This window comes from Sphaeramia orbicularis, chromosome 11, assembly GCF_902148855.1.
Source record: "Sphaeramia orbicularis chromosome 11, fSphaOr1.1, whole genome shotgun sequence".
Taxonomy (NCBI): domain Eukaryota; kingdom Metazoa; phylum Chordata; class Actinopteri; order Kurtiformes; family Apogonidae; genus Sphaeramia; species Sphaeramia orbicularis.
In genome coordinates, this window is record NC_043967.1 from 27649149 (window position 1) to 27675768 (window position 26620).

The 26620-nt window shown below is 36.4% G+C and overlaps 2 protein-coding genes across 2 annotated transcripts; both read right to left on the minus strand.

Annotated features, from left to right (window-relative positions):
• Nucleotides 1–12486: 12486 nt before the first annotated feature.
• e2f3 (E2F transcription factor 3) lies at nucleotides 12487–22104 on the minus strand. Its single transcript, XM_030147377.1, has 7 exons — nucleotides 22031–22104; nucleotides 17289–17399; nucleotides 16207–16426; nucleotides 15856–15984; nucleotides 15546–15660; nucleotides 14900–15065; nucleotides 12487–13844 (listed from the first exon to the last, which is right to left on the minus strand). The coding sequence occupies exons 2-7, from the start codon at nucleotides 17341–17343 to the stop codon at nucleotides 13576–13578; spliced, it is 954 nt and encodes a 317-aa protein (XP_030003237.1). The 5' UTR covers nucleotides 17344–17399; nucleotides 22031–22104; the 3' UTR covers nucleotides 12487–13575.
• Nucleotides 22105–22774: 670 nt separating this feature from the next.
• Nucleotides 22775–26436, minus strand: srfbp1 (serum response factor binding protein 1). The gene is made up of 3 exons (XM_030147376.1): nucleotides 26333–26436; nucleotides 25018–25470; nucleotides 22775–24465 (listed from the first exon to the last, which is right to left on the minus strand). The coding sequence occupies exons 2-3, from the start codon at nucleotides 25468–25470 to the stop codon at nucleotides 23218–23220; spliced, it is 1701 nt and encodes a 566-aa protein (XP_030003236.1). The 5' UTR covers nucleotides 26333–26436; the 3' UTR covers nucleotides 22775–23217.
• Nucleotides 26437–26620: the final 184 nt, after the last annotated feature.

The following is a 26620-nucleotide window of genomic DNA, read 5'->3' on the forward strand; positions in this document are numbered from 1 at the left end:
GATCACAATGCCAAAGAAACAACCACTTTTTTATTTTATTTTATTGGAATCAGCATCTAGAGGCCAGCAGCAGTATTACACCTCAGCAAATATATCTACATTTGGTGTCAATTTCTAGCTGTAGCCATTGCCCTTTGGTTATTACGAAAGGTAGCCATCTGTTGTCTTAATCTGAAGGGCGCAACAAGTGCATTTTCATCGGTTTCCACTTTCCCTAAGCTCCTCTCACACTGGTCATTTGTTTCTGTGAGGTTAAGGGTGGGAACTCTAACAGTGAATAATGAATCCTCTGTGACCTAAGAGGAGGTGCACTCTTAGCCTACAGTTCCACGAAGGCAGACTCTTCAGATGACGCAGATAAAGGCCTGACTCACGTGGATGTGACCTTAGATGCCTAGTACTGCATGTAGTAAAACGAGGGGAGGGGAGGGGGGCTCAGAAAACACTGCACTGATATGACCTAAATTTACTGTGCGGAGCAAATCCACGAGGGCAATCAGGTTACACAGTGTGGTTTAAGGATACATAAGAAAGAAACTTCTATTCGTGGGTAATTTTAGATGACATGAAATGCTCAGAAATGTTGCTCTGAACTTTTTTTTTTTTAATATTATATGAACACGCATTTTGCTTTTATGTCATGAGGCTTGACTTACACAGGAAGTTAAGCTGAGGTTGTCTTAGGACAGCTAATGTGCTTTCACAGTTCATTGCATTCTATCTATATCTCTACTGACACTGGATGCATGTGAGCGTAATATATGATGGTTTGCTACATTTAACTACAACCCGCAGAAATGAAGATAGAGGAAAATGCGATTGACCAAATCCCAGAAAGTTAAAAATAGGAACTGTTCTTCTCAACAAAACAAAACAACAAACAGACTTTTGCCTGATGTGAACCTATTTCTCTTGGTTAGGAGTTAACTGTTAAATAATCCATTTACTTGTTTTTGCAAAAGCATAAATTAAAGCTATAGCTGATAAATAAATGAAGTATGTGAAAGAGTAAATCTTACAATACTTGTTAAGGTGGTGTTTCTTCATATATGTAGGTGCACGAACATACCCTATTTGTTTGTTTACAGTAGTTGTTTTTTTTTTCTCAACACCTCAGGGCTTCCTCCATATTTGACACTACAGAGCTACAAACTATAGGTAATTCCCTTTGGAAAAGTCTGCAGAAATGCAGACTTATGCAAAGCGTGCACAAAGTGCTCCAAATACCTGCATGAGAGCCCTAATGTAGTCGATGCTCTGAAAGTGGAACGTGTGGAACATCCCAAAACACCAATTAACACTGCACACTACACCAGAAAGAACTGATAAGACAAAGACTATAAATAAAATGATTAGCATTTACACTTTTTTTACTTCAGTAATGTGATTCAGATCTCTCTTAAAACATTTTTTATCCATACAAGTCAAGTTTTTCACTTACATTAAAGCATACACACTTGTTACTTGTCACATTGCTTACTTTGCATTAACTAGTACTTCAGTGTTACTTGGACCCTATTAACACTGGTAGTTTTGTCACATAAGAGTTGATTATAAGTAAATCAAAGTACTGTTGAGACAGAATTCTTGAGTTCTATCATGTTACATGGCCTGTACTGACAACAATCTTATCAAGATCATAATGCGTGTACACTACACTTAAGGGATACTGATTGAAAACTGTCCAAATACTAGCAGAATAAGGCATTAATAAGTGCTTTATAATAGCCGATAAAGAGCCAATATGCAGCTAATGTATACAAATAAGAACCCAGTGAATGGTGGATGTGTGTACTTACGTGTAAAGTGTTATCAGCTTTTCTAGCACCAGACCGTCAGCACAGGTTTGCACATGATTAACCAGTGTTTAGAGTGTCGTCATGTCTCCTAGATACAACAGACAGGTACATGTTTGCCAGCATGTTTCTGTGATTTGTGCCTGTACTGTTATGAGTATATGCTGATCACTGTGCAAACATCCAGAGGCCTCCACGTTCGCACCGCACTAGACCAAAACAAGCTCACCTTACCCCCCTTCGGTGTACTCCACGAGGCTACGACTGATGAATTAAACTACTCCTGTCCTCCTCACTCACTACTCATTTCATTCATAAACCCAAAATATCGCAAAGGCGGCTGATTGGCTGGGACACAGGCTACGCAAAAAGACGGCGTGCCGGCAGTAGCCAGTGAGAGATGAGTAGTAGGCTCTCTCTCCCACTCTCCTCCTCTCATGCTCCCTCTTTAACCCTCTCTCAGTTTTTGTGATCGCTCCCTGCCTCAGTGCATTACGGCAGTCAAAACAACAGGGCTGGCTGAAGAGAGCGCAGCGTAGAAACAAGTGTTTTGGAAGGACATCTGGACAATCAACCTGCACTTTGCTTTAGGAGCGAATTGCACTTTGAGTCCGAGTCAGTCCTTAAACCCCCCAGAGGGACAGTCTTAAGTGGTGACTTAGTCCTCTATGTCGCCCTTTAAGCCCAACCATCTGTGTTTACTGTTTGGCAGTTTAAAACCTCCTACTGTACGTCATTTGCTGTAGGTGACAAGGAAAAGCACTCTAAAAATGAAACTCCATCGACTGATTGATTGGCTGATTGACAGCTAGATTGACTGATCTTTAACTGAGGCCTCTTGGGAAGGGAAGGGGCTGACGTCAGGCCTCATTCAATATGACCCAATTCAATATTCACTTTTTTTTTTTCATGTGCAAATCTTTCCGGCGTGTGCAGAGGACGAAAAAAACAAAAACAGAAACACAAATGAATCAATAACAGCAGTGATCCAGTGACTGTCGGTGAACTCTAAGCGTGCACGCTGCTGTTTGTGGGGAACTGGGTTGACTGGGTTTAAACAGTGGGGGTTTTGAGGTGCAACACTGCCATCTATGGACGGGTGTGGAGACTGTGGGCTCTCAGTGGATTACATCATCATGTTTGAGGGCGCTGATGTGTTTTTCTGAAGATGCTGCAGCTCAGACAAAGAGAGGCAGGAATAGACATAGTTGAATGGTACAGAGGATGAATGCAGAACAAAGTTTTGATGTGGACTTTATGGGAAAATACACACGAGGAACGGTCACACATCTTCAAAACATTTCAACTGTGATGTATAATTGACATCACATAGGGTTCGATTATAACCTGACAATAGCAGACATATAACTAATGACTCAAATACATAAAGCTCCATAGATAGAGCTACATGATGTCCTCCTCAACCTCAGTCTGTAGATTTTTATATCTGAAAGTATTGGGACGAATCCTTAAAATGCATTAAAAATACATAAAATAACTTACTGTAATTATGGTGATGTCTATCCTGTTACATAACAATTCTCACAGACTAATAAACTATATATATTTTTTGTACTGTAGACAGTGTTAAAGAGGAGTGGAACATGTAAGACACAAAATAGGAGTAGGTGTATTTTGTTACAGTTAAGAATAAATTAGGCAGTTCTGAGAATGCACTTACACTCTCAAAGTGAACAGATTACTTTATGGGATCACCTTTTTCAGTCTGAAGTGTAGGCATCACTAATTTCCCATAAGCACATGATTTAAAGTGATCTACACTGTAGTAAACTATACTCAAATAAGATGAAGTTGCTAGAGCAGGGGTGTCAAACTCATTTTGGTTCAGGGGCCATATTTAGCCCAATTTGAGCTCAAGCAGGCCAGATCAGTAAAATAATGACTTAATAACCTATAAATAATGACAAATCCAAGTTTTTCTTTCTGTTTTAGTACAAAAAAACACCTAATTAAATTATGAAAATATTTACATTTTACAAAAAAGATGTGAATAACCTGAAAAAAACAGAAAATTCATTTGAAAATTTTGTGCAATTTTAACAATATTATGTCTCGACTTATTATTTATAAGTGTGCATTACACACAATGTTACATAAACATTTGGTAACAGGCAGAATATTGTTACAATTTTGGAGTTTAGAACTAAAATTTGAACAATTTTTACAATATTACAGTGAAAAAACATAAAATTATATTATGATCAGGTTTACATCTACAAAGTTTCCTTAAAAATCTGAATAACATGAACAACTTGAATAGTCTTAAAAAAAAAACAAGTGCAATTTTAACAAATATTATGCCTCAGTTTATCATTTACACACGTGTGTTACAATCGCACAAAACATTTAGTATCAGGCAGAATATTGTTAAAATTGCATTTACTTTTCTTAAGACATTTCCGTTTGTTCATATTTGTTCAGGTTAGTCATGTTTTTTGTAAAAGTATAGTTTGGTAATGTAAACACTTCAGTGTAATTTTACTTTTTTTACACCAAAAAACACAAAGAGAGAATTTGGGGTTGTCATTATTTATTGGTTATTATGATAATATTTTACTGGTTCTGACCCACTTGAAATCTAATTGGACTGTATGTGTCTGTATGTGGAACCTGGATTAAAATGATTTTGACACCACTGATTGTTAATTTCTTCAGTGTAATTTTTGCATTTCACAAATTCATCCCATGAGCCAGATTGGACCCTTTGGCGGGCCAGATTTGGCCCCCGGGCCGCATGTTTGACACCTGTGTGCTAGAGGATGGAGTGACAACAGGAAGCCATTGGATTGAACAATAGAGGCAACAATATACACAGAAGGACTTTATTAAAAATGGTTGTAATCACTAAATGATTAATGCACTATTTTTTTTTTTTTTTGTTAAAAACATTTGAATTAACGCTGAAAGTTCACATTTCAGTCACATCTGGATTAGTCCTAGTCAGCTCTGTCCGCTGGACTCCATCGAGGAGGATGCTGGCAAAGCTGACATCCATCATGGACAACCCCTTCCACCCCCTGCACCACACTGAAGAGGCCCTGAGCAGCTCCTTCAGCACCAGACTCTCACATCCCCTGTGCAAGAAGGAGCGCTTCCACAGGTCATTCCTCCCCACAGCCATCAGACTATGTAAGTGTTCCCTCCCAGTAACCCCCCCCCCGCCCCATATCACATCATGTACATGTGCAACCACAATGTAAATAATATAAATACGTAAATACTATTTAAATTTTTAAAAATGTTTAATTCTAATTCTCTTTTTATATAAATGTGCATATGAATACCAAATTTCTCATTTTCCTTTATATTTCATTCTCACGTGTTTTTTTTTTCTATCTGTCTTTCTCTTTGCATTTGCTGCTGTCAACTGTGAAATTTCCCCATGGTGGGATCAATGAAGTCTTATCTTATCTTATCTTATCTTATCTTAACTTATCTTATCTTATCTTATCGTCAGCTTTATTGTCAGTTTTGTCTTATGTACAACACATATAGAAGACTGAAATTGCAAAAACTCTAAGGCCTCATGGTGCAACAATGAACACAGCTGAAAAAATATAAAAAACAGAATATAATATACTTATAAAGAGAATATAACTATAAACAGCAGGGGATTGAGGAGACAATAAATAAACAATAAAGGTGCAACAGTGAAGTGGATTACTCTATTTTGTGATCCACTGTAGTGTTGGACAGAGGTAACATTACACAATTTGTGTCGCTGTCCGAATACTCCTGGACCTGACTGCACCTACATCACACTTTGTATGTTCTAACTTTATTGCTTTAATGCTTTATGAAGACAGAAAAGGGGAAAAAAAGGCCTTTTCTGCTCAGTTTTATCTGAAGATGATTCATTCAGGACACCAAACACCACACTTTAGAAACCGAGTAAAAACTAAATGTACTTTTATGGAGCTGTGAATTCACACAATTGTAGTTTCATCTTTGTTTAGTGGTTTTCACTTTAAAGGTGAAAAGGTAAAGAAAAAGTGTCTCTTCATCCATTTTGCCAGAAATCACACTTTTCATGATAACTTACAGTGCTGTGGAAAAGTCTTAGGCCACCTTTAGTTTTGTTGCTTGTATAGTGTTGTAATGAGTATATTTGTCTGTCAGTCTTATTGAGATATAAGAAAATGCAGAACATTTCATTCATTCATCTTCTGAACCTGCTTTATCCTCACTAGGGTTGCAGGCAAGGTTCTAATAGTTTTGGATTTTTCTTTGTAGTTTAGTTTTATTTAGTTTTGACTTTTTTTTCTCTAATTCAGTTAGTTTTAATTTGTTTTTAGAGCAAGTTTGCCAGTTTTTATTAGTTTTCATTCTTTTCTAAATGCTTAGTTTTAGTTTAGTTTTAGTATTCATTTTAGTTTTGTCGTCTCTTTTCTCTTCTTCTCCGTCGTATTCAAATAAATCCCAGACAGGACTCTGCTGCTTTCTCCCAACTTTAGTCTCCATGTTTCCAGGTAGACTGGGGACCAGAAGACGACTGGAAACCACAAGTGACCACAAGTGACGGGTTGTCAAGTGTCGTAGGTGACAGCAGAGAAAATTGCTAGAGCGAAATAAATTGATTTCGTATCATTCCAACGTTGACAAAGACGAAAACGAAGGGAATTTTATCCATAATTTTTATCCGTTTCAGTTAGTTTTGTAAACACACAATACAGTTTCAGTTAGTTATGTTTTTTTCTTTTAATTATAGTTTTTATTTATTTCAGTTAACAAAAATGTTTTCACAATTCTAGTTTTCGTCATTTCGTTAGTTTTCGATAACGATAACAACCTTGGTCACAGGGGGTGGCAGAGCCTATCCCAGCTACCTATGGGCAAAGGCGGGGTACACCCAGTTCATCGCAGAGCCAACATATAGAGAGGAACAAACAATCACTCTCACATTCACACCTATGGGCAGTTTTAGATTGACCAATTAACCATGTCTTTGGATGGTGGGAGGAAGGTGGAGTACATGGAGAGAACCCACACAAACAAGGGGAGAACATGTAAACTCCACACAGAAAGGTCCCTGGTTGGAATCGAACCCAGAACCTTCTTGCTATGAGGTGCCAATGCTATCCACTGCACCATCGTATCGCCCAGCAGAACATTTGTGCAATGAAACTTAAAAAACAGATCTAAATATCCTCTACTGGTAAAAGTCTGTATTTAGTGCAACTTCCATTTGGACTTTGTATCTCACAGTCTACAGTCTATTGTCTGATGTGTTCTTGACAGTTTCCTGATGTCTTTTAGTCTGGTCTCCATCCAGATGATCACATAGAACTTCTGTAACATTCAGATTTTAACTGAAGTTTATTTGATTTTTAATGCTGTTTACATATTTCCTGTATACTGAGTCCACTTCAGGAAGCAGAATTGTGTCCAAGTCTTTCGCGCTGACGAAAAGACAGAGCTGACGATGTTGACGTTTTCTTTGGCAGTGACAGGGATGGACAGGACTAGGAAGGAGTAGGGGTGTTAGAAAATATCAGCTCTGCAATATATCGCAATATTTCATTTCACAATACTGTATCGATATTAAAAACTACTGTATCGATATTTTAAAGTATTTATTCAAATGCAGATATGGCAGAGGTTCATTTTTGTTTTTTGGTTTTCTTTATTGTTTATATCTTATCTACTATTATTATTTAACACTCTTTTATTAAATAATGTTAGTTCCTTTGTTGGGATTGCACAAAAATAATGTTCTGATGTTAGTTATGAACACATAGAATATGAACATTTGAACAGGATCTTAAACTGTAATGTCTGTAAAACATCATTTAAGTTTTAACACAGGAACATTTTGTGATACAGCATCAGATCCTGTTGTGAGCAAATAAAAATGTGTTTAGTATTTGTGCATATTTTTGGTGTAATTCAATTCTTCCAGGAAATAATCATTTAAAAAAAGAAACAAACAAAAAATTGCCTTTTTTAACAATATCGTGATATATTGGGATATATCGTATTGTGATCCTAGTACTGTGATTTGTATCGTATCACCAGATTCTTGCCAATACACAACCCTAGGAAGGAGCACATCAGAGGGACAGGTCAGCTTGGACATTTTGGGGACAAAGTAAGAAAGGGGAGAACTTAATTAAAAAATAAATAAAAAAAAAACAAAACAAAACTAAAGTGTATAACAATATGTGGGGTGAATTTGTGGAACAGTTTGGAGAAGTTGAAAGAATGTATGATTGGTGATGACTGATGATTATTAGGGCAGCACACACAGATGTCTTAGATATTATGTAGTGGATTACATGTATATATTATACTTAGGCTATATAAACTAATATAATTTGTGGGTTGCATAAAAAAACTAAGAGATAGTCATATATGAGTCATATAAGCTATAGCAGATTGCATTTACATTGGTTAATATTCAGCACATTTGTAGTGGATTATGATGTAGAATTATATAAATATATATATTTATCATATTGATTGATATAAACATATATACATGTTGTGTTAATATAAATTAACGTACTTTGAGTGTTGCATTGTAATGTGCTGAATTTGGGGTAGGAATGAATTAGCTTTTGCTTCAGCCTACTTCATTTTGAACACATTACAGAGATTATATACATTTATGTAATTATTTATTTATTGTTCTATATGTTAAAAAAAAGTTTTCATTCAATCTGCAGTGAGATAATGTATTGAGACACATAACAGTAAGTTCTCTCACTCTGTAGATGGATTAAAGTCTTGGTATTGAGACACTGAGCTCATTCAAACACTGGTGTTGAAGTGGGTGACACTCTTCCATACTGACTTTTGTGTAAGTATCATCTAATTTTTGTTTTCAAGTGTTAGGTTAACAGGCTTTTCATTAGAACCATCCAGGGTGACAACAAGTTGTGTGTGATGAAGCAGCCAAACCCAAGTGTGGAGGCGTCCTCACTGTGAAGAGGTTTTTGGGATCATTTCAACAACAATTCACACGTCACTTCGCAGACGTTCAAGACTCAGGTCACACTTTCTTTTAGTTTCCAAACAACGCAACCTTGAGATGTGATGATGTGCGAGGGGATCTGTGGAACCACACCGCCTCCTAGTGTCTACACTTATATCGCAACACAATTAAAGAGATTCCAGGGCAGGTTAGACCGTAATCTCACTCAAATCCTGGCCCAGAGCTGTGTTTCAGACCGCTGCTTCTGCTGTATTTATTCTGTTTGTTATATAATATTTTATTTTGGAAGAACCTGAAGTTTCATCCAGTTATTTTAAAGTCAAGAATTTATACTTTCTTTGTCTGAAAAAGTATTTAAGCAAAATGATCCAAACTAAAAACACTAAAGCAAGTCACAGTTTCTAGCTTCCAGATGATTTTACTTTTTACTAAGCAAATTAAGGCCCTTTGTTTTAATATTCTGGGTGTTTTTCAGGGTATTTATTAATATTAAACTGTCTGTGTCTACATGTGTTCAGTGAATTATTTTATCAACTACACTAATACAGTCAAACATATGTATTTGCCTAAATTATGGAACCGCTGACTGTCCAAATAGAAATACTCCACATTGGTACGACTAGAGCAGTGGTTCCCAACCTTTTTTTGCTTGTGACCCCAGTTTGACATCACAAATTTCTGCTGACCCCAGACATTCAAAACAGACATTTTTTTGTTAAAATTTATTTGTTTTTGATCATGTAATAGTTTGCTATACTATGTTGCAAATAAACATTAATTTTAGACAACATTTAGTCTATATAATGTATAATATTCTGGACGGAGGCAGAAAAGCCAGGTGTAGATTACTGCACAAAGTGAGAATTTTATTTTCCTTGGTCAGGATATGTACAGTCAGTCCAGCTTGGATTTACAAGGATGACAATTAATACTGAACAAACAAGAACTCAACTATGAATTATGAAAGAGTTGCAGCATCTGAAACTGACCACAATGAACATTTGAAAGTTTCAGCCTCAGAGGTTGTTCTGTGTTTTATGTATTGTGATCGTCTCTCTCAACTCACCATATATATTTTATTAGTAAGTTTTTTTTAATCAATTACTAAAATTTTCAGGCGACCCCACGGTTGAAAAACACTGGACTAGAGGTTAATCAGTTGTTTTACAAAAGTAGATGAGATTGGTATCATCTTTTGAGCGATAAAAAGTGGTTCTTTGATTACAGAAAAGGGTCAGATGTGATAAGTTTACAATGATCTAGAAAATATTAGATTTACCGTCACTTAAATCAACAAAAAGCATCAAATTATCCAATGTGAGAGGCAAAATGGTTGGAATTTATTTGAAGAAAAAAAAAAAAAAAACTTGCACTGCAGCCAAAACAACATTTGAGACAGCAATGAAGACATTAGTGTGTTTTTTTTAATCACAACAGATGAACTTGGGATCATAAAAGAATGAGCTTTACATGATCAGGCTCATCTCCGGATCATCTGATAAATGTACCTCAACTGCATCAAATAAACACGTCACATAAAAACCATGATAGTAAAGATCTATGAGGTATTAACAGTGACTAAGGCACATGTTTGGTTTGTGTTTGTTAAACCAAGTGGAAAAGCAGGTATAGGAACAAGGCATAACTGAATACATGAGGGAAAACCATCAGATCATGCTATGAATAGGAGGTTAAAAATAAAATATCGATAGACAGAGCATCAAATCTAGTATTTCAGGGTAAGGCTGGGTGAAGTGGTGAACTTGCATAATTTTTTTTTTTTTTTTTTTTTTTAAATTGTCACTATATCTACTTTCCAGAGCAATCAGATCATCATGAACACTGTCCAAACTTTCCTACTCCAATAAAATTCATTGTAGATAGTCTGAATACATGATTATTAGTGTTATAACATATAGAGAGCACTGCATTATGGGTTATCATTACTATTCAGTCTTTTGAGAGTATGTAAGTCAGTTCATAAAAATTGTTTAGAGTCTGACAGCGGTAAGTATGTTCAGTTCATCAACTTGAAGGCATACATGTAACTTATTTTTCAGCAGCTGGGGACAAATTTCTGATGATAATGACGACAACAGCCCGTCTGTGCAGGAGTAGATGGAAGCAGACAGACGTCCTACTGTGTAGTATGTTCAGTTTAACAGTCTGCTGACGTTTATACGCATTATGAATACTGTGCCAAAGTCTGTAACTCTATTGTTTTACTACATTAGAATGACCATGCGTACACTAAAGTGACAAAAGTATCAGGACTCATTAACATGGAGCTCAAAACAATAATGGATAATATCAAATAATTTTACATTCATAGAAATATCATTCTGCAAACATTTTCATTTTGACTTTAGGTTTGGTTATTTGCACCTACAAGATGCTTCAGAGTTTGATTTTACTTAAGTTTACTCCAATCAGCCTTAAAATATTGATTTGGCATTAATTATAACAGCTATTGACAAATGACATGAACAGTTTTTCATAATCAACAGGGAGTACAAGTTGTAGGTGTGATGTGTTATCTGTACCACGATACAACCAGAATATAGAGGAAATATGGAGGTATTAAAAATGCTTTCTATCTGAAGTGGTAAGAACTTAGTGTGACCTCCTTTGGTACTTCACATTTTTAATTATTTCATGCAAACCCTGTAAAATTTTCTGCATTAATGTTACACTGGGTTTCATTCAACACACATTAAATGTGTCCTTTTGTCTGAACTGTTTTGCATCTGGAATGGAGGTCACACTAAATAATGTCTTTTGCCTGTAGAAGCCATTAAGTTCTGATTTGTTGTTTTCAATACTGTGCACATATTTTCTGTTGTTTTTTCTTGAGTCTTAAAAAAAGAAAAATAAGTATGGGAATACTCAGTACGACCTGCAACAACTGTATGAAAAAAAAAAAAAAAAAAACACACATGCAATATTTCACTGCACCACCTTTGATTTTGATCACAGGAGACATTCACTGTGACATCTTTTTTGCGACAAAATGCTTATGTAGTGTCACAATAAGGTTCATAATATTTTTCCCATCCATAGCTGCATTAGTTTTTGATTTTTGATGATGAAGAATCAGACCGCTGCATCAAGTCTTCATCACATCCCATATTAGAGTCTGGACTTTATGGAGGTTAATCCATGTGTGTAAATGATGTCTCATTCTCCCTGAACCATTCTGTCACAAGTCAGATGATCCTGATCAATCCTGGCACTGTCCAATCTGTTTGACATTAGAGACATGAGAGGACACTTACTGCATCAGAGTTAAATAACACGTTCAAACTGAAACATTATTAACCACTGCAGTTCTTACCCATAGAAGGATCTGAACTATTTGCTTAGTTAAATCCAATGAATGTCTTCTGTAATCAAAACCAAAGGTGGTGCAGTGAAATATTGCATATGCGACTTTTTTGGGGGGCCAGGCAGTGTATTTTAAGATCATTATGAAGCTGTGGGAGACAAATTAGACGATGGTAGGCAGTCACAGTTGAGGAAATTAATGGCGACATTCTTCATTTTGATTATCAAACAACCCTAGTAGTAGTTATAAGTAATAATCTGTAGTAATTATCTGTTTAATACTAAAATAATGACTGATAGTGGTAATAGGGGTATCTTGAATTAATGGTGTTTTAATTGTGGAAAGCAGCTATTCCATCTGAATTCATTTTAAGATCGAGAGGAAAAATCTGAATGCAAATTGTGTACTGATTTTTTTTAATGCAATATCATATTTTCACCCACTCCTACTGCTAAGTGTCAAGGATGCTCGTTCAAACCTTGGCTCTCTGTTTAAGGCGTTATCACACTAAAAACCAACATTAGTGAAGTGTTTAGCGCCTTATAGACAAAGCTAGTAACAAGCAAATAATGTAGAAGATTCTACACTATACGGCAATTATTTCAGGCACTTAATGTAATGAAAACAACTGAATGACAGGAATCACTTACTGAGCAATAAAGGAATAAGTGTCTCATTACTTGCTGTATCAGTTTCCATTCTTCCAAACAGCCACAAGAGGGAGGGCAGGCTGCACGGGAAACTAAACAAGTTACTGGTTGAGATTTTCTTTAAGATGAGGGATTGTTTTTACAGATAACAACAAATACTGCAGTAATAATGCCATGAGGTAAAAAAGAAAAAAAACAAAAACAAAAAAAAAACACCACTGCACTTCTAAGAAAAGCTCCTAAAAATGTGATAAAGCCATGAAGCCACTCCCGCAGTCAGAGTAATGAGCTCTAACTGGATTTAAAAACAGAAATTTTCCATATCAGTGCAAAGTGAAGACAGAATCAAATCTACATTCTTATTCTTAATGTCGCAAGGAAACAAAGAGGTAGAACTAGCAGAAGCAGGAGACTAAACCTTGAGGCTTTGTCATTCCTCTACAATCAGAAACTGAAAAGCACCATGTAGCCTTTCCAGAACCCCACAACAGAATGTTCGAACACCAAACAGGCCAAAGATCCTGTACTGAGACAGCAGAGCTCAGACATCACAGAGGGACACTTGATCCACAGTGAATATTTTTCATTAAATGTTTAAAGAACAGGTGGTTTTTGACAACTCGTCTGCCAGTCTGGGTCCAAAAGATGAAAAGAAAGCCTTTTTTAGGACTACACAGCTACTCCGGTATGACTGCAGGTAATGCTTCTGAGAAATGTCCTCATCCACTCATGACAGCTGTCAAACTTTGGCCACATCTTCCCAGACAGTCAAAGGTTTTTGGTTTTTTTTGGTTTTTTGCTTGTTGAAATTGTGTTCAGTTTAAAAAAGGCAGCATTTCCAAACAAATTTTAGACCATATCCAAATCCAGGGGTGCCAGGTCCGGATCAACAGCAGAAAACAGGTCAGTTATGCCCTCGTCCTTGACAAGGCTTTGAAAGTACCCCACCCCATCGAGGGAGAAGGGCTGAGGCGGGGAGAGGGTGACAAAGCTTTGTTGGTCTTCGGAAGTGGGCAGTAGGGGGGAGAAGGGGGTGACGCTAACGGGCGATGAGTGTTGTGTTGGCTCAGGCTGAAGGATGGAATCACGACTGAGTCCGGTATTATGGCTAACATCGTCTGGAGAGATAACAGGACAGTAGGTAAGGAGGCGTGAGATGAGCCATGAATGTATAACAATGTAAAAATCAGTGGAGTCACACCTAAATGTTGTGTTGTATGTGTTTTGTTTTTTTTTTCTTCTCAAGCTCACGATGCCAAACTGTAAAAAGTTTCCATGCCAGTAAAATATTAAACTTAATGAATGTTAACACTTAAACAAAATATTACCTTGTTGCTCTCTTCAATGAGGCAACAAAGCATTTCTTTCCATGAACAACCTGGCTGAGAAACAGCTACAGAACAATACACACACTTGTCAGTTCACCTTCACAGTTCTGGGTCTTACTGCAAAATACATCTAATCTTTTTTTCATATTTTAAAGACTTCTGGAATATCTAGACATCAATAGTTTTTATGTTTTTTAAAACTAAACTTTCTTTCTTTTTCTTGAATTCTTTGTCTTTGTTTTTATTGACTATGAAGACCCTGACCTCAATCCACCAGACCCCCACATAAGTTTTCTACCAGAACATAAAAGTAAAATGTATTAAAAACAGCTACATGTAGGTAGGAGTGTCTTCAAAAGCAGCCCACTGCTGTGCTGATACTAAAACTAGGTGTGTGTGTGTTATGATGGGTAAAATGCAGAGACTACATTTCCCTACAAGGATAATAAAGCGAGTTATCCTTTTATTAGTGGATTTACATGGGGCTGAGATCATGAAAAGATCCTGATCAATGTGTATCATATGATCCGAATACATACATTTAACAATTAATCAAGACAGTTTAGTTGCAGATATTTTGTCATTTATTTTATATAAGTTTTTTTTTAAGTGAAAACGATCAACTCTGAAGAGGCCCGAGTTAAAAATCTGTACATAAAATATATCATTCAGTAAATTTTCAGGTTAGTAAAATTCTGCATGTGTTAAAACTGCTTGTATTTAGGTGCAGATTGAAATATAAATGACGCACTTATCATTTTCCACCATATTTGAAAGTTCAAGCTCCATGTTTACGACAGTTCTGAGACCGTTTTCTCTCTGGAGCCCCTGGGTGCAATGCTCACCTGTGGAGGAGACCTGGACGGTGGAAGAGTAAGGCACTGGGTCGATGGAGTTGTCCCCGTCTGTGGAGGCGTTTGCGAGACAGCCACAGTCTTCAGGCATGGGGTCATCGGCGCAAACAAAGACATCAATAGGCCCCTGGGTGCTGCTGAGGTGGACCTGGAGACTCTGAATATGTGGAAGGAAACAAAAGACTCTTATGATGCAATCTTTAATATGAACCGACAGCATACAGGTTTCTGCACATTGTAGCAAAATCAACAATTTTCAGGGCCACTTTTAAATTCTATTTCAGACCTGTTTCACACTAATACTAACCAAAAAAGTACAAAAGATATGAAGGAAAATCAGACTCCAAATATCAAAAAGAATATTGAAGTTTGGTAACCTTTTACAACTGCAACTCCAATACTTTTACACTCAACTAGGCGATAGAGCTTATTGGTTTAGTTACATCATGATCAATACTAACAAAATACTGTAGAGCCTAAATTCAGCATTATTGGATATCAGACTTCAAACAGATATGCTCAGATAACAGATCTATGGATGTTTTGGTTTCAGCTGCTGTTGAACCTGTGGAACAGAAACTACTAAGCAACTTTTACATCTTCCTCAAATCAGACAGGTATAGGTTTAGACATGTACCTTTCCTGGGTGTGGCACCTCAACTTTAGTCTCTGCAGGGGCTTTAATCACGATCACAGTCTGTTCCTTTAAGGAGGGAATATTTTTGACATCTTCGTAGGTCAAATACGCAAATGTGATTACAAAGTCAAGGAAAGAAAAGACAGTATGAAGCTCAGGATACAAGTCATTTCTGCAATCTAGTGTCTCCTAGTGCTTGAAATGGAGCTATTCACAGCTTGAAAAATGAAAATACCCCGAGTTCTCATAGGAGAGTGAAACTACAGTATATACTGTCATAAATGATAAGTGAGAGAAAACAGAAGGATATCTCTGGGTGTGCTCTTTAAACACCCGTCGAAGCTGCCGCCTAGAGCGGTCAATCAGCTGATCCAGCTTCTCCTCCTCCTTAATGAGGGTCATCAGTTGTGCATCTCTTAAGATGTTCCCTTGACCTCCTCTGTGCACACAAAAAGACAATTCAAAAACACAGGATCAAGACCAAAACAAATATCACGACATGATGTGCCTGAATTGGAAGCAGACTACACACAGAATAACACAGTTTAATCCAAACTGAGATTATTCATTAAATTGATTAAAGTAGAAACATGTACCAAACTCCAACACAAAACACACACACACACACACACAGTACCTAAAAACCTGCACTTATACTTACGCCCACTCAATGTAGTTTTTAGACCTCTTTTTGAGCAGACAGATCCCTTCCAGAACATTGATGATGTCATAGATGCGTCTCTTTGGGGCATTGAGCAGTAAGCTTGCCACATTCAGGTCCAAGCTTCCATTTTCAGACCTCTTCACCAGCTCCATAAACCTCCGCGTCAAGGCTGCCAGCGCTGTGTCGTTGCGGCTCCTCTCACAAAACTCATGGGATTCTGCAGATTTCCAAGTTACATTTAAGCCTTTTTCCAACATCATGGTGAAGATCCACTGCAAATAATGTCAGGACCATAGTGATGGTCCTGATATGAATATAAAACAATACTGCATGAGGGGAGGCTTTTCACTGTGGTTTTAAGTTTTTCTGGCTTCCTGCTTGACTCTAATGCCTTTCTGCATAAAGTCAATCATTTAAAAACTTGCCAAAATCATCTGGACTTTTCAGAAACTGCAGGGTCTCTAGGTTTTGTGTGCTGTAGAATTGGGGACAGATTTGGTTTAGTTCTAAGAGAATTAATTTTTAAGCAACTTTAAAGATTGCTGTATTTGACACACTGAATTTCCAACTAATATTAGCTATTTTTGATCGTCTTTCTAAGTTGCACTACAGTAGAAACATACTACATGCTTAATTCAGTAGAAAAATCACATACTCTCTGCAGTTAAGAATACAATTCTGGAGATTCTACTGATGTAGAAATGAAAACATGATAATGAATGTTATAATCAGTTTCATCCCATAAATATTATACATTGATCCATTAAGACCTTTTTAAAATTTAGGACTCAGTTTTAGACAAATCATGTTTTTATTTTTTAAGTGTCACATGTAAAAGGTATATAAAGGAAGTATATTCTGTATTTTGCAGTTTTTTTTGTTTTGCTTTTATTTCTAATCAGTTAAATAAATAATACTGTAAAACGTACAGCCCATAGTGATACCACCCTCACAGAAGTTTGCTTGACTGTTGCGAGTGACATCTCCATGCCATGGATTTTATTTTTAAGGACTCTGAAAACCCAAACACACATCTCTTGGAAAATTAAGAAGTTGTCAAAAAAAACAGAGAGCCCTACTTCTTTCCTCTGTGTTGGATGAAGAAGACTCAGTGTTTGAAATTTTGTAGGCCATGGTACCGTCTTCTTGGCCATTCAGATCAAGCACTTCCAAATCAGTTTTCTTTTCACCTGTGGGAAAGGAACACATGCATAAATAATAGTACAAATCCTACATTCTTAAGACTTTTTATTTACACCAATCTCGTTACCTCTTGGACAGGAATTTGTACTTAACGATATGTATGAGAAATTCTGCCCAGAATTGAGTGACTACAAACACTGAGTGCAAAGTCAGTGACATCAGAGTATTATTTTCATTACTCTCTCTGTCACATGGACATACATTTATTTGAAAATGGCAGAGAAACAATGTATTTTAGCTTTGCATTGTTGGTTTTATAGAATTAATGTTACTGGGCTAATGATCTTATTTAAGACACTCATGGCAATTCTTCAGCACTTTTAAGTGTTTGGTTAATCAATTTCAGCATGAAAGCATTTGTGTAACCTTTTTTAACTACATGTGTGAAGGAAAAAATAAGTTCAGATCAGATTACACGCAGACATATTTGCTTCAGAAATAGAGATGAGCTGAGAAAGCGTAGAAAGGTTAAGCAAAAAAAAAAAAAAGGGCATATGAGGACTGGCTGTAGAAACATGACTAATAGTTAAATAAAACCTACATGCATGTGTTACAGGTCTAGTTGTACTTTGTAGTTCATCACAAAACTATAGTATCCACTTAGACTGTTAATAAATATTTAGAAACAGTACGGAGTTGTCTGGGACAACTCAAACTCTCATTATTTTGTAACATATTACAGGCAAGGAATGATAGCGGAGATTCTTTCCTTTACTTTTTATTCTGTTAAATTCATTGTTGCACTCAGGGGCGATACAGTAGTGTCCTCCCTTTATTCGTTTTTTTTTTTCTCCCAGTTTCCTTACATTCCATTAAATTCAGCGCTGTTACTCGTTAAGTTAGCTACTTATGCATTGTTATTAGTTAAGATAGCTACTTATTCACTGTTAGTTTAGTTAGCTACTTATGCACTGTTATTAGTTAAGACAGCTACTCATGCACTGTTATAAGTTAAGTTAGCTACTTATGCACTGTTATTAGTTAAGTTAGCTACTTATGCATTGTTATTAGTTAAGTTAGCTACTTATGCACTGTTATTAGTTAAGATAGCTACTCATGCACTGTTATAAGTTAAGTTAGCTATTTATGCACTGTTATTAGTTAAGATAGCTACTCATGCACTGTTATAAGTTAAGTTAGCTATTTATGCACTGTTATTAGTTAAGATAGCTACTCATGCACTGTTATAAGTTAAGTTAGCTATTTATGCACTGTTATTAGTTAAGTTAGCTACTTATGCACTGTTATTAGTTAAGTTAGCTACTTATGCATTGTTATTAGTTAAGTTAGCTACTAATGCACTGTTATTAGTTAAGATAGCTACTCATGCACTGTTATAAGTTAAGTTAGCTATTTATGCACTGTTATTAGTTAAGTTAGCTACTTATGCATTGTTATTAGTTAAGTTAGCTACTAATGCACTGTTATTAGTTAAGATAGCTACTCATGCACTGTTATAAGTTAAGTTAGCTATTTATGCACTGTTATTAGTTAAGTTAGCTACTTATGCACTGTTATTAGTTAAGTTAGCTACTTATGCATTGTTATTAGTTAAGTTAGCTACTTATGCACTGTTATTAGTTAAGTTAGCTACTTATGCATTGTTATTAGTTAAGTTAGCTACTAATGCACTGTTATTAGTTAAGACAGCTACTCATGCACTGTTATTAGTTAAGTTAGCTACTTATGCGCATTATAATTAGAACGTCAAAGTTAACCAACCTCATGACGTCACTTTCCAGGTCAGGACAACACTTATTTACTTACTTACTTACTTGTTAAGACTACCTAACCCAGTTTACACGTTGTTTTAATAAGTAACTCCTTTTACTGTAGTGTATGACCTACTGTTCCGGATTCCAGCACTGGTTTCCGCTTATCCGCATTGACCACACCCACTTCGAATTTCTGGCCAATCGTGCACTAGTTCTCGCACACGCACGAGATTAAAGTTCTATGGGACACCGGGGCCGCGCGAGTCAAGTGAAGTCATTTTGTCCTCGTGGAGTATGCAGCGGGCTTAGTATGGACATTAAGTTTACTATTAGTCTGAAACCCAAGTAATATACACAGTCATACAGAATATCTGATGTTCTGCACAAAGAATATAAAAGCATTGAGCTATAGTTTTGCAACCCCCGTCCCTGGTTGGGCTTTTCAACAGAAAAATGCATTTACAGTATAAACAACAATGATATAAAAGCTGTGTTAACAATAGTACAAACAAAAAAACATAAAAGAAATGAAGAAAATAAAGAATAACAGTCCAACCTCAAACATAATACATTTTAGAGTTAGGTAGATTCTTGATTCGTTTTCAGCCAGTTCTTAACTTTTGCTGCAAATGTTTTGACATCTGTTACCAGTTTTATTTCATTTGGCATTGTGTTCCAGATGTGACTGTCCTTTATGGATAAAGCTGACTGTCCAAATGTGGTTCTACAGTGGTGTATTATACAGTTATCTTATACAAAGCTCACGGTGACTGTGCTGCCGTCCTGTGCTTGGAAGAAACCATGAAGTGGCTCTGGAGCTGATTTATTAATACATTTATCAATAAATTTCAGAAATAAAACTCAGTAAGTTGTATTTTTCCAGGACATGACACTGATGCCAGTTAATTGGCTTCTTATCTATAATTTTCAGTTTCACTCTATACATGACCTATTTTATTGTAGGAGCACTTGAACCTTATTAGACAGTATGAAAACACCCCACTGCCGTGTCATATACCATGCAACACTGAGGAATGGATCAGTACATTGCAACTGATTTTATACAGGAAGTTGTAGCTTTAAGTGTAGAACAGAATCTCTTGCATTCATTTACTCCAACAATTTCCAATAAGCGTCATACATCAATGTTACCTGCTCAATTCCATATCCAACTATATATATTATAGTTGGTACTAAATAAAAATGCATTATTATAGAACGGAAATGCCACATTATTGTCCTGTGTAGTTTGGACACTTTGAAAGCTTTTATTCTGTAAAACCCCCAAAATTCCATTGGAATAATCTCATTCCAAACCTGAAACGGAAGGAAATCTGGTGTCCACCCTGTAAGTATTTAATTATAAACAAGATAAAAGAAGTTTCTCTCAAATTAATTCATCGTTTCTATCCTTGAAAAGTGTTCCTACAAAGATATAAAAAGAACATCAGTGTGGATTGCTCTTTTTGTAATCAATCAGAAGGAAACTTATATCATCTGTTTTGGTCCTGTCCCTTCCTTTTCTGGCAAGATGTCTGTTTTTTTATTTGTTAAAATTATTGATTCAGATTTTTCTCTAACTTGTGCAAAAATATTGTTTGGTATTTTCTCATATCCTGCTACCAAATCAGATCAATATTATATCATCAATTTAATTCTGTTTCTAGCAAAATATCATATTTATAAATTCAAATTCTCTAATCCCAAACCTTCTTTTTTAATCTTTAAAATTGATCTTAAACAGTATATTTCAAGTATTCAATATTCTGAAAATAAAAAAGCTAGCAAAACCACTGATCGATGTAACACTTAAAATTCTTATGTAAACTGATGTATTATTTCTGCCTGTATAGTTTGTCCCCTGGTTATGTTCTGTTTTGTTCATGATGTTATTTTAACCCTTTCATGCATACTGGTCACTACAGTGGACAGTTATTCTCCAGCTGTTCTCTTGTATATTCACAAGTTTTGTTGTTTTAGTTCCATATCAGCTAACACAGTGGATGCTTCTGCATCATCCCATACACTGACATTCAGACCATTACTGTAACTTTCCTGTTCTTGATAAACCTGATCTGCACAATCATATTTGGGCGTAAATCAATTGCTAATTGTTATTAGACTGTAATTAACAGGGTTTTTGTTTTGTTTTTTAAACAAAAAGGTTTTGTTTTGTTTTTTTCATATTATTTGAGTGAATAATAACTAGCATAAAATGTGAGAAAACATCAAATCAGCGGCATTAAAAATGTTTTTTTTTTTTTTTATTTCATAGTTTTCACACAGTATATCAGTAAATACATGGTTTTTTTTGCTTCAAAAAATAAATTAATTAAATGGTGTCCAGCTAAGTGGACATTTTTGTAACTCCATGAAAAATAGGTTCATAAAAAAATTTCAATCACATTGTTTTTTTCATGCCTAAAGTTGACTGAAAACACTCAGGTGAAAAAATCTTGATTAAGGTTTCATAATTCATACATGAAAGGGTTAATATTGTACTGTATTCTTTATGTTTCCATTGTATTTTGTATAACATAAAATAAATAAATATATTTAAAAAAAAATAATTAAAAAAAAACTTCCGTTGTTTACTGACGTAATCTTGGCTCACGTGACAAAGTATGAGGGTCAGCCATTGATAAACATTGTAAGTTTATGAACACATTACAAAGTAAAAATTAGTAATAACGTGATTATCTCCCAAGCGGTGATGTCCTGCTGATGTGAAATGAATTCCCAGTTGAATAGAATTGTGAACGTACACCGGAACAGTTCAAGTGGGAACAAACCACATTGTTTACATTAGGTAAAGCTAATACACTGCTAGAACTGTTGTTAGCTAACTGCGCACCAGTTGCTAACCCCCTTTAGTCCAGTATTTGCTAGTGTTATCAGCTTACCTTTACTCTTTCGGTGAGAGTTGTGTCTCCAGTTGTTGGTGGTCCAGGTGGTGTGCTGTTGTGTTTTGTGCTGTTTTGGTGTAATGATGATCGGAGACTTCTCTGCGACTAAAGAAAATGCGTCTTTAATCTTGTCACGTTGTCTCACTCACCTGATACTAATAACCTCAACAGTCATTTCTACTGCTCGGATGCATTTCAGCCTCTTTAAACCAAAGCTATGTTACGTTTGTGGCGCCAAGGATCCCGGGGACACTTTGAATCGGATTTGCATGTAAAATACTATTGGTCAAAGCGTGATACGGTCACCTTTTACGTCTGACGCACCAGTGTCCTGAGAGCTGTTTTTTTTTTCTTTCTAAAAACTGAATGAACTCAATGGACGTGATTCATTTCTGATTCAAACAACATGAGTCATTTAATATATTTCTGGGGTCAAAGCAGATAAATGAGCAGATGAAATAAGTGTAACACATTTGAGACAAATAAACAACTGATAAGACAGTCAGTCTGGTTGTTGCAAATCACATGTAGATAATCAGGCAAGAAACATGTACGTCATCTTCACTTACATGTTTTAACAAATCTGGATCGCCAAAAGAATGACGTGTTCCACAGTCACACTGAAATGATATGTACAGTATTTCAAGTGATGAATTCCAATTTAATTACATTAAGGAATGATACAGATGTGTGGATGTGTTATTCAAAAATCCAAGGGTCTGTTCAACCATAAAGATAAAAAAAAAAAATTACACCCTGCAAAACATTGTCATTTAATTATTCCAGGGTTTCCACTGTTGCAGAGCATCTTCTTGTTCAAATATCTGACAAATATGACATGTAGACACTTTACTATATAATAGATAGATGAACCTTGTTTTAGTAACACTTCAATATGTTACAATCATGTGTACTTGTATACTTATGTGAAGTTTGTGTTTGGAGATGGTCATTTGTTGATGTTAACTCAATTTCTAAGCTAAACTAGTGTTGCAAATGTCAGCCTCTGTATGACTGGAAAAGAGGTTTTGATGAACACAGGAGCAAGCATAAGGATCTGAGTCCTTTACATAGAAATAACAGTTTTACATGGATGTAGGGACTCAAGAAATGGACTCCAAAACAAACTTCATACAGACACACTAAGATGCTCATCTTACAGCTGAAGCCTTAAATAAAAAAGTTCAGTCATCATCATCAAACTTGATCTTTTTCCCCTGGAAGGCCTGGATCTGTCCTTGCTGCTCTTTCCTCTTTTTACTAGCCTCCCAGGATGGGTGCAGTGCCTGCTGTGGTGCCTGATGGGAAATGACACCTCCTCCTCTGTGATCCTTTTGTCTTGTGAAATCCCCTCTCCCCCTCCCCCGCCCCCTCCCTCGGCCAGCGGATGCAAAACCCCTCTCCTCAGAGTCAGGACGCCTGTCTTCAGGGCAGGGTTTATTGTATTTCAATCCCTCCTTGCTTTTATCCTGATTTTGGAACTTACTTTGTTTGCTAAAATCTCTATTTCCATCCCTTCCACCCCTCTGTTTACTAAATTTATTTCCACCTCTGCCTCCACCTCCACCACGACTCTGCTTCGTCCCTGATAGGGAGGAGCAGAAAACAGATTTCAGGGAAGTTGCCTTGGATTTTAGTCTGGATTCAAGCTCATCAAGTTCACTCTGGACCGGGTCAGAAGTTTTCAGTGGACTGGTTGTTTCCCCTTTCACTTCTTGCGTCTGCTGCACCACTCCCCCACTTGTCTTTTTCTTCTTGAATTTGCTAACTTTTCCCAGAAAAAAGTCATCATCATCGCTTTCAGACCCGGAGGACTGCTTGTGAAAACGTTCCTCAGTGCTGTCATCAAAGTACTCTTTCTCCTCCCCATCCTCCTCCTCCTCTGATGATGACTCTAAATCACTCTCAGCCTCAACGTCCTTTTTCTGGATCACTTCAGGAACAGATTTTAGATTTGGTTTGGTTTCCGCAGCTACGCTTTGAGGTTTACTTCTCACAGTCTCGAGCACTTCACAATTTTTTATTGATGCTGGTTTTATAGTCTCAGTTTCTGGTGTCTTTTTCTCTTGAACATCAACAGTATCAGCTGAAACATTTGCATTCCCTTTGTCCTCTATAGACAGTTTATCAACGTTTGCCTTTTCAATGTCCTCATCTTTCTCTTCCTTTGTTTGTCCTTTTTTTCCATCACTGCCTTCTGACTGTAGCTTTGACTTTTCAACCTGATTTTGCCCTTGTACCTTCCCTCTCTGCTTTTCTCCCTTCATCCTCTCCTCTTTGAAGGCTTTCACAGCAGCTTTGATCTGCTCTATCTTCTTGTTGAACTGTGGGTGGGTGGCGATGCGAGCTATAGCTCGATCAGAAATAGTAGACTTGGGATTTTTACATACTTGGTCAAAGTTGAGACTCTTCTGCAAGGCTGTTTTGGTGACCTGAAAAGGGGAAAAACAAAGATCAAAGCCATATTTGTGGAAATATTTACAAATATATATGAACATACAATAGAAATTATACATTTACTAGAGATTTCAAAATTAACCTTGGGATAAAACACTTATGACACTAACGACATTTATGAAGACATAATTTTTCTTGACATATGTAGTGTTTGGTAAGTGTTTAATACAATTCATAATGTTTAAGGATAGGCCTTCATACCCAATCGGCAGGGTAAGGTTAACAGTACATTAGTGATGTTTAGTCTGTTTAACCCACACAAAGGACAGAGGACAGCAGAGTGTATTGTTTACAGGTATGATGACTGATCAGCTTCTCTACTTCAAATCTGTAAAATGTCCCACTGTTCTGTAAGAATCATTTAAAGACACTATTAACATACTGGTTTCTTCAAATTTCACATTAACCTTAAAAAAAATCACAGCAAACTCTGTGGTTTTTCTTGTGATTTCTATTTTTTTTTAAACTGAGTAAGAGCCCCTGTACTTAAACATCATAACAGGTTACATTTGCAGAGTGCACCCTACCAGATCTGGCACAAGGATCTTCATGGCATGGATCTCCTCCAGCAGTCTGGCTGCTCTCCTCTGGTTCCGCTCAACCTCCATCTCTTTCCCCTTCTTCTTCTTCAAAGCAGCAATCTGGGATATCAGCTTCCTGATGATCAGAGCTCGTACCCTCTTCATGTCCTTTCTCATCTTCACCACCTCATTATTCAGGTTGAGGACATCATCCTGCTTTTTCTTGGCTTTGACCGCTTGCCGTGGTGTTGGTGTTGCTTTTTCTTCTTCTTTTTTATCATCCTTTTCATCAGCTCCATCTTCTGCTTCTCCATCATCATCATCTTCATCATCACCTGACTCCTCTTCCTCATCACTTTCTCCTATCTCTTCTTCTGTTTCTTGTTTTGCTTCCACTTCTTCCTTCAAGTCAATCTTTTTCTCCTGCTCTTCGTCAGCAGGTGTCGCCATTTTTATCATCTGTAGAAAAGAAACATGTTTTAGATCAGGGCTTACTACTGATAAATTGATTCAATCAAAGAGACAGGGAGCCATGATCATATTACTCGGGGAAAAAAATTGTGATCATGACACCTATGAGTCTACATTACACCCATTACACAAACCAGATTAACACCCTTATTACCTTTTCTTCTGTTAGGTTTAAATTTTTTAGTTTAGTCTAATCTTTATTATAAATTCTGTGCTTGAGTATGAAAGGAAAGTACTGGTGCTTAGGAATCACTTTTATACTGTTTAATACTTCTACTCTACTTCATTTCTGATGTAAATAAAGGACAAACATATAAAAAAAAAAAAGTCCATTAATTGAAAGAAATAATGTCATGAGCTCTGAGGTTGAAGGCTGGATATAAAGTTATTCAATCTAGCTTCATCTGCAGCAGATCCAACAGTAACATGTTAAAACAACACTGATCTGTTTTTATAAACAATATGCTGAGGTCATATACAATATTAACTTAGTAAAACAGACCAAAACAGTAATACTTTGAGTATAATTTAGTATTAATACGTCTGTACGCTTCCTAAGATAAGATTTTCATGGAATACGTTTACTACAGTTTACGCTTTGATATTTTTGCATACCTCTAGTGGTACGCCGTTATTTTCTATATCGACTGGACGTTAAGAAAATTATCTGAACACTTCTTCCATATCTGCAAAGACAGCCAAAACAAACGTGGTAGAGTAAGCATGGTAAATTTTCACCGTGAAATTCCATGTGTTTGTAGACTTTACCGCGTCCCAAACCAGTTTCTATACTAAACTGCAACACATAACGTCAAATAAAACCATAATGTCCAGTTTAAAGCACACTTACTGCTGTTTAGCCGACAAAATCAGTATTAAAACTAAGAGAAACACTAGTAGTCACAGGGCGCTGCCATGATTCGTACGTCCTCGGAGACGGAGTGACGTCACGCGTAGCCACGGGACGTAGAGTGTCGTGAAAAGGGGAGGGCCTTCCGCGGACTGTTTTTATTTATTTCTTTGTTTCATGTGCATAAAACATCAACAATGGTGGATAATTGAAGAAGTGTGAATAGTAGGATGAGCGAATGACATTTTCTGTCACAGTTACCCGACCGATATTACAAGTGAATCAGCA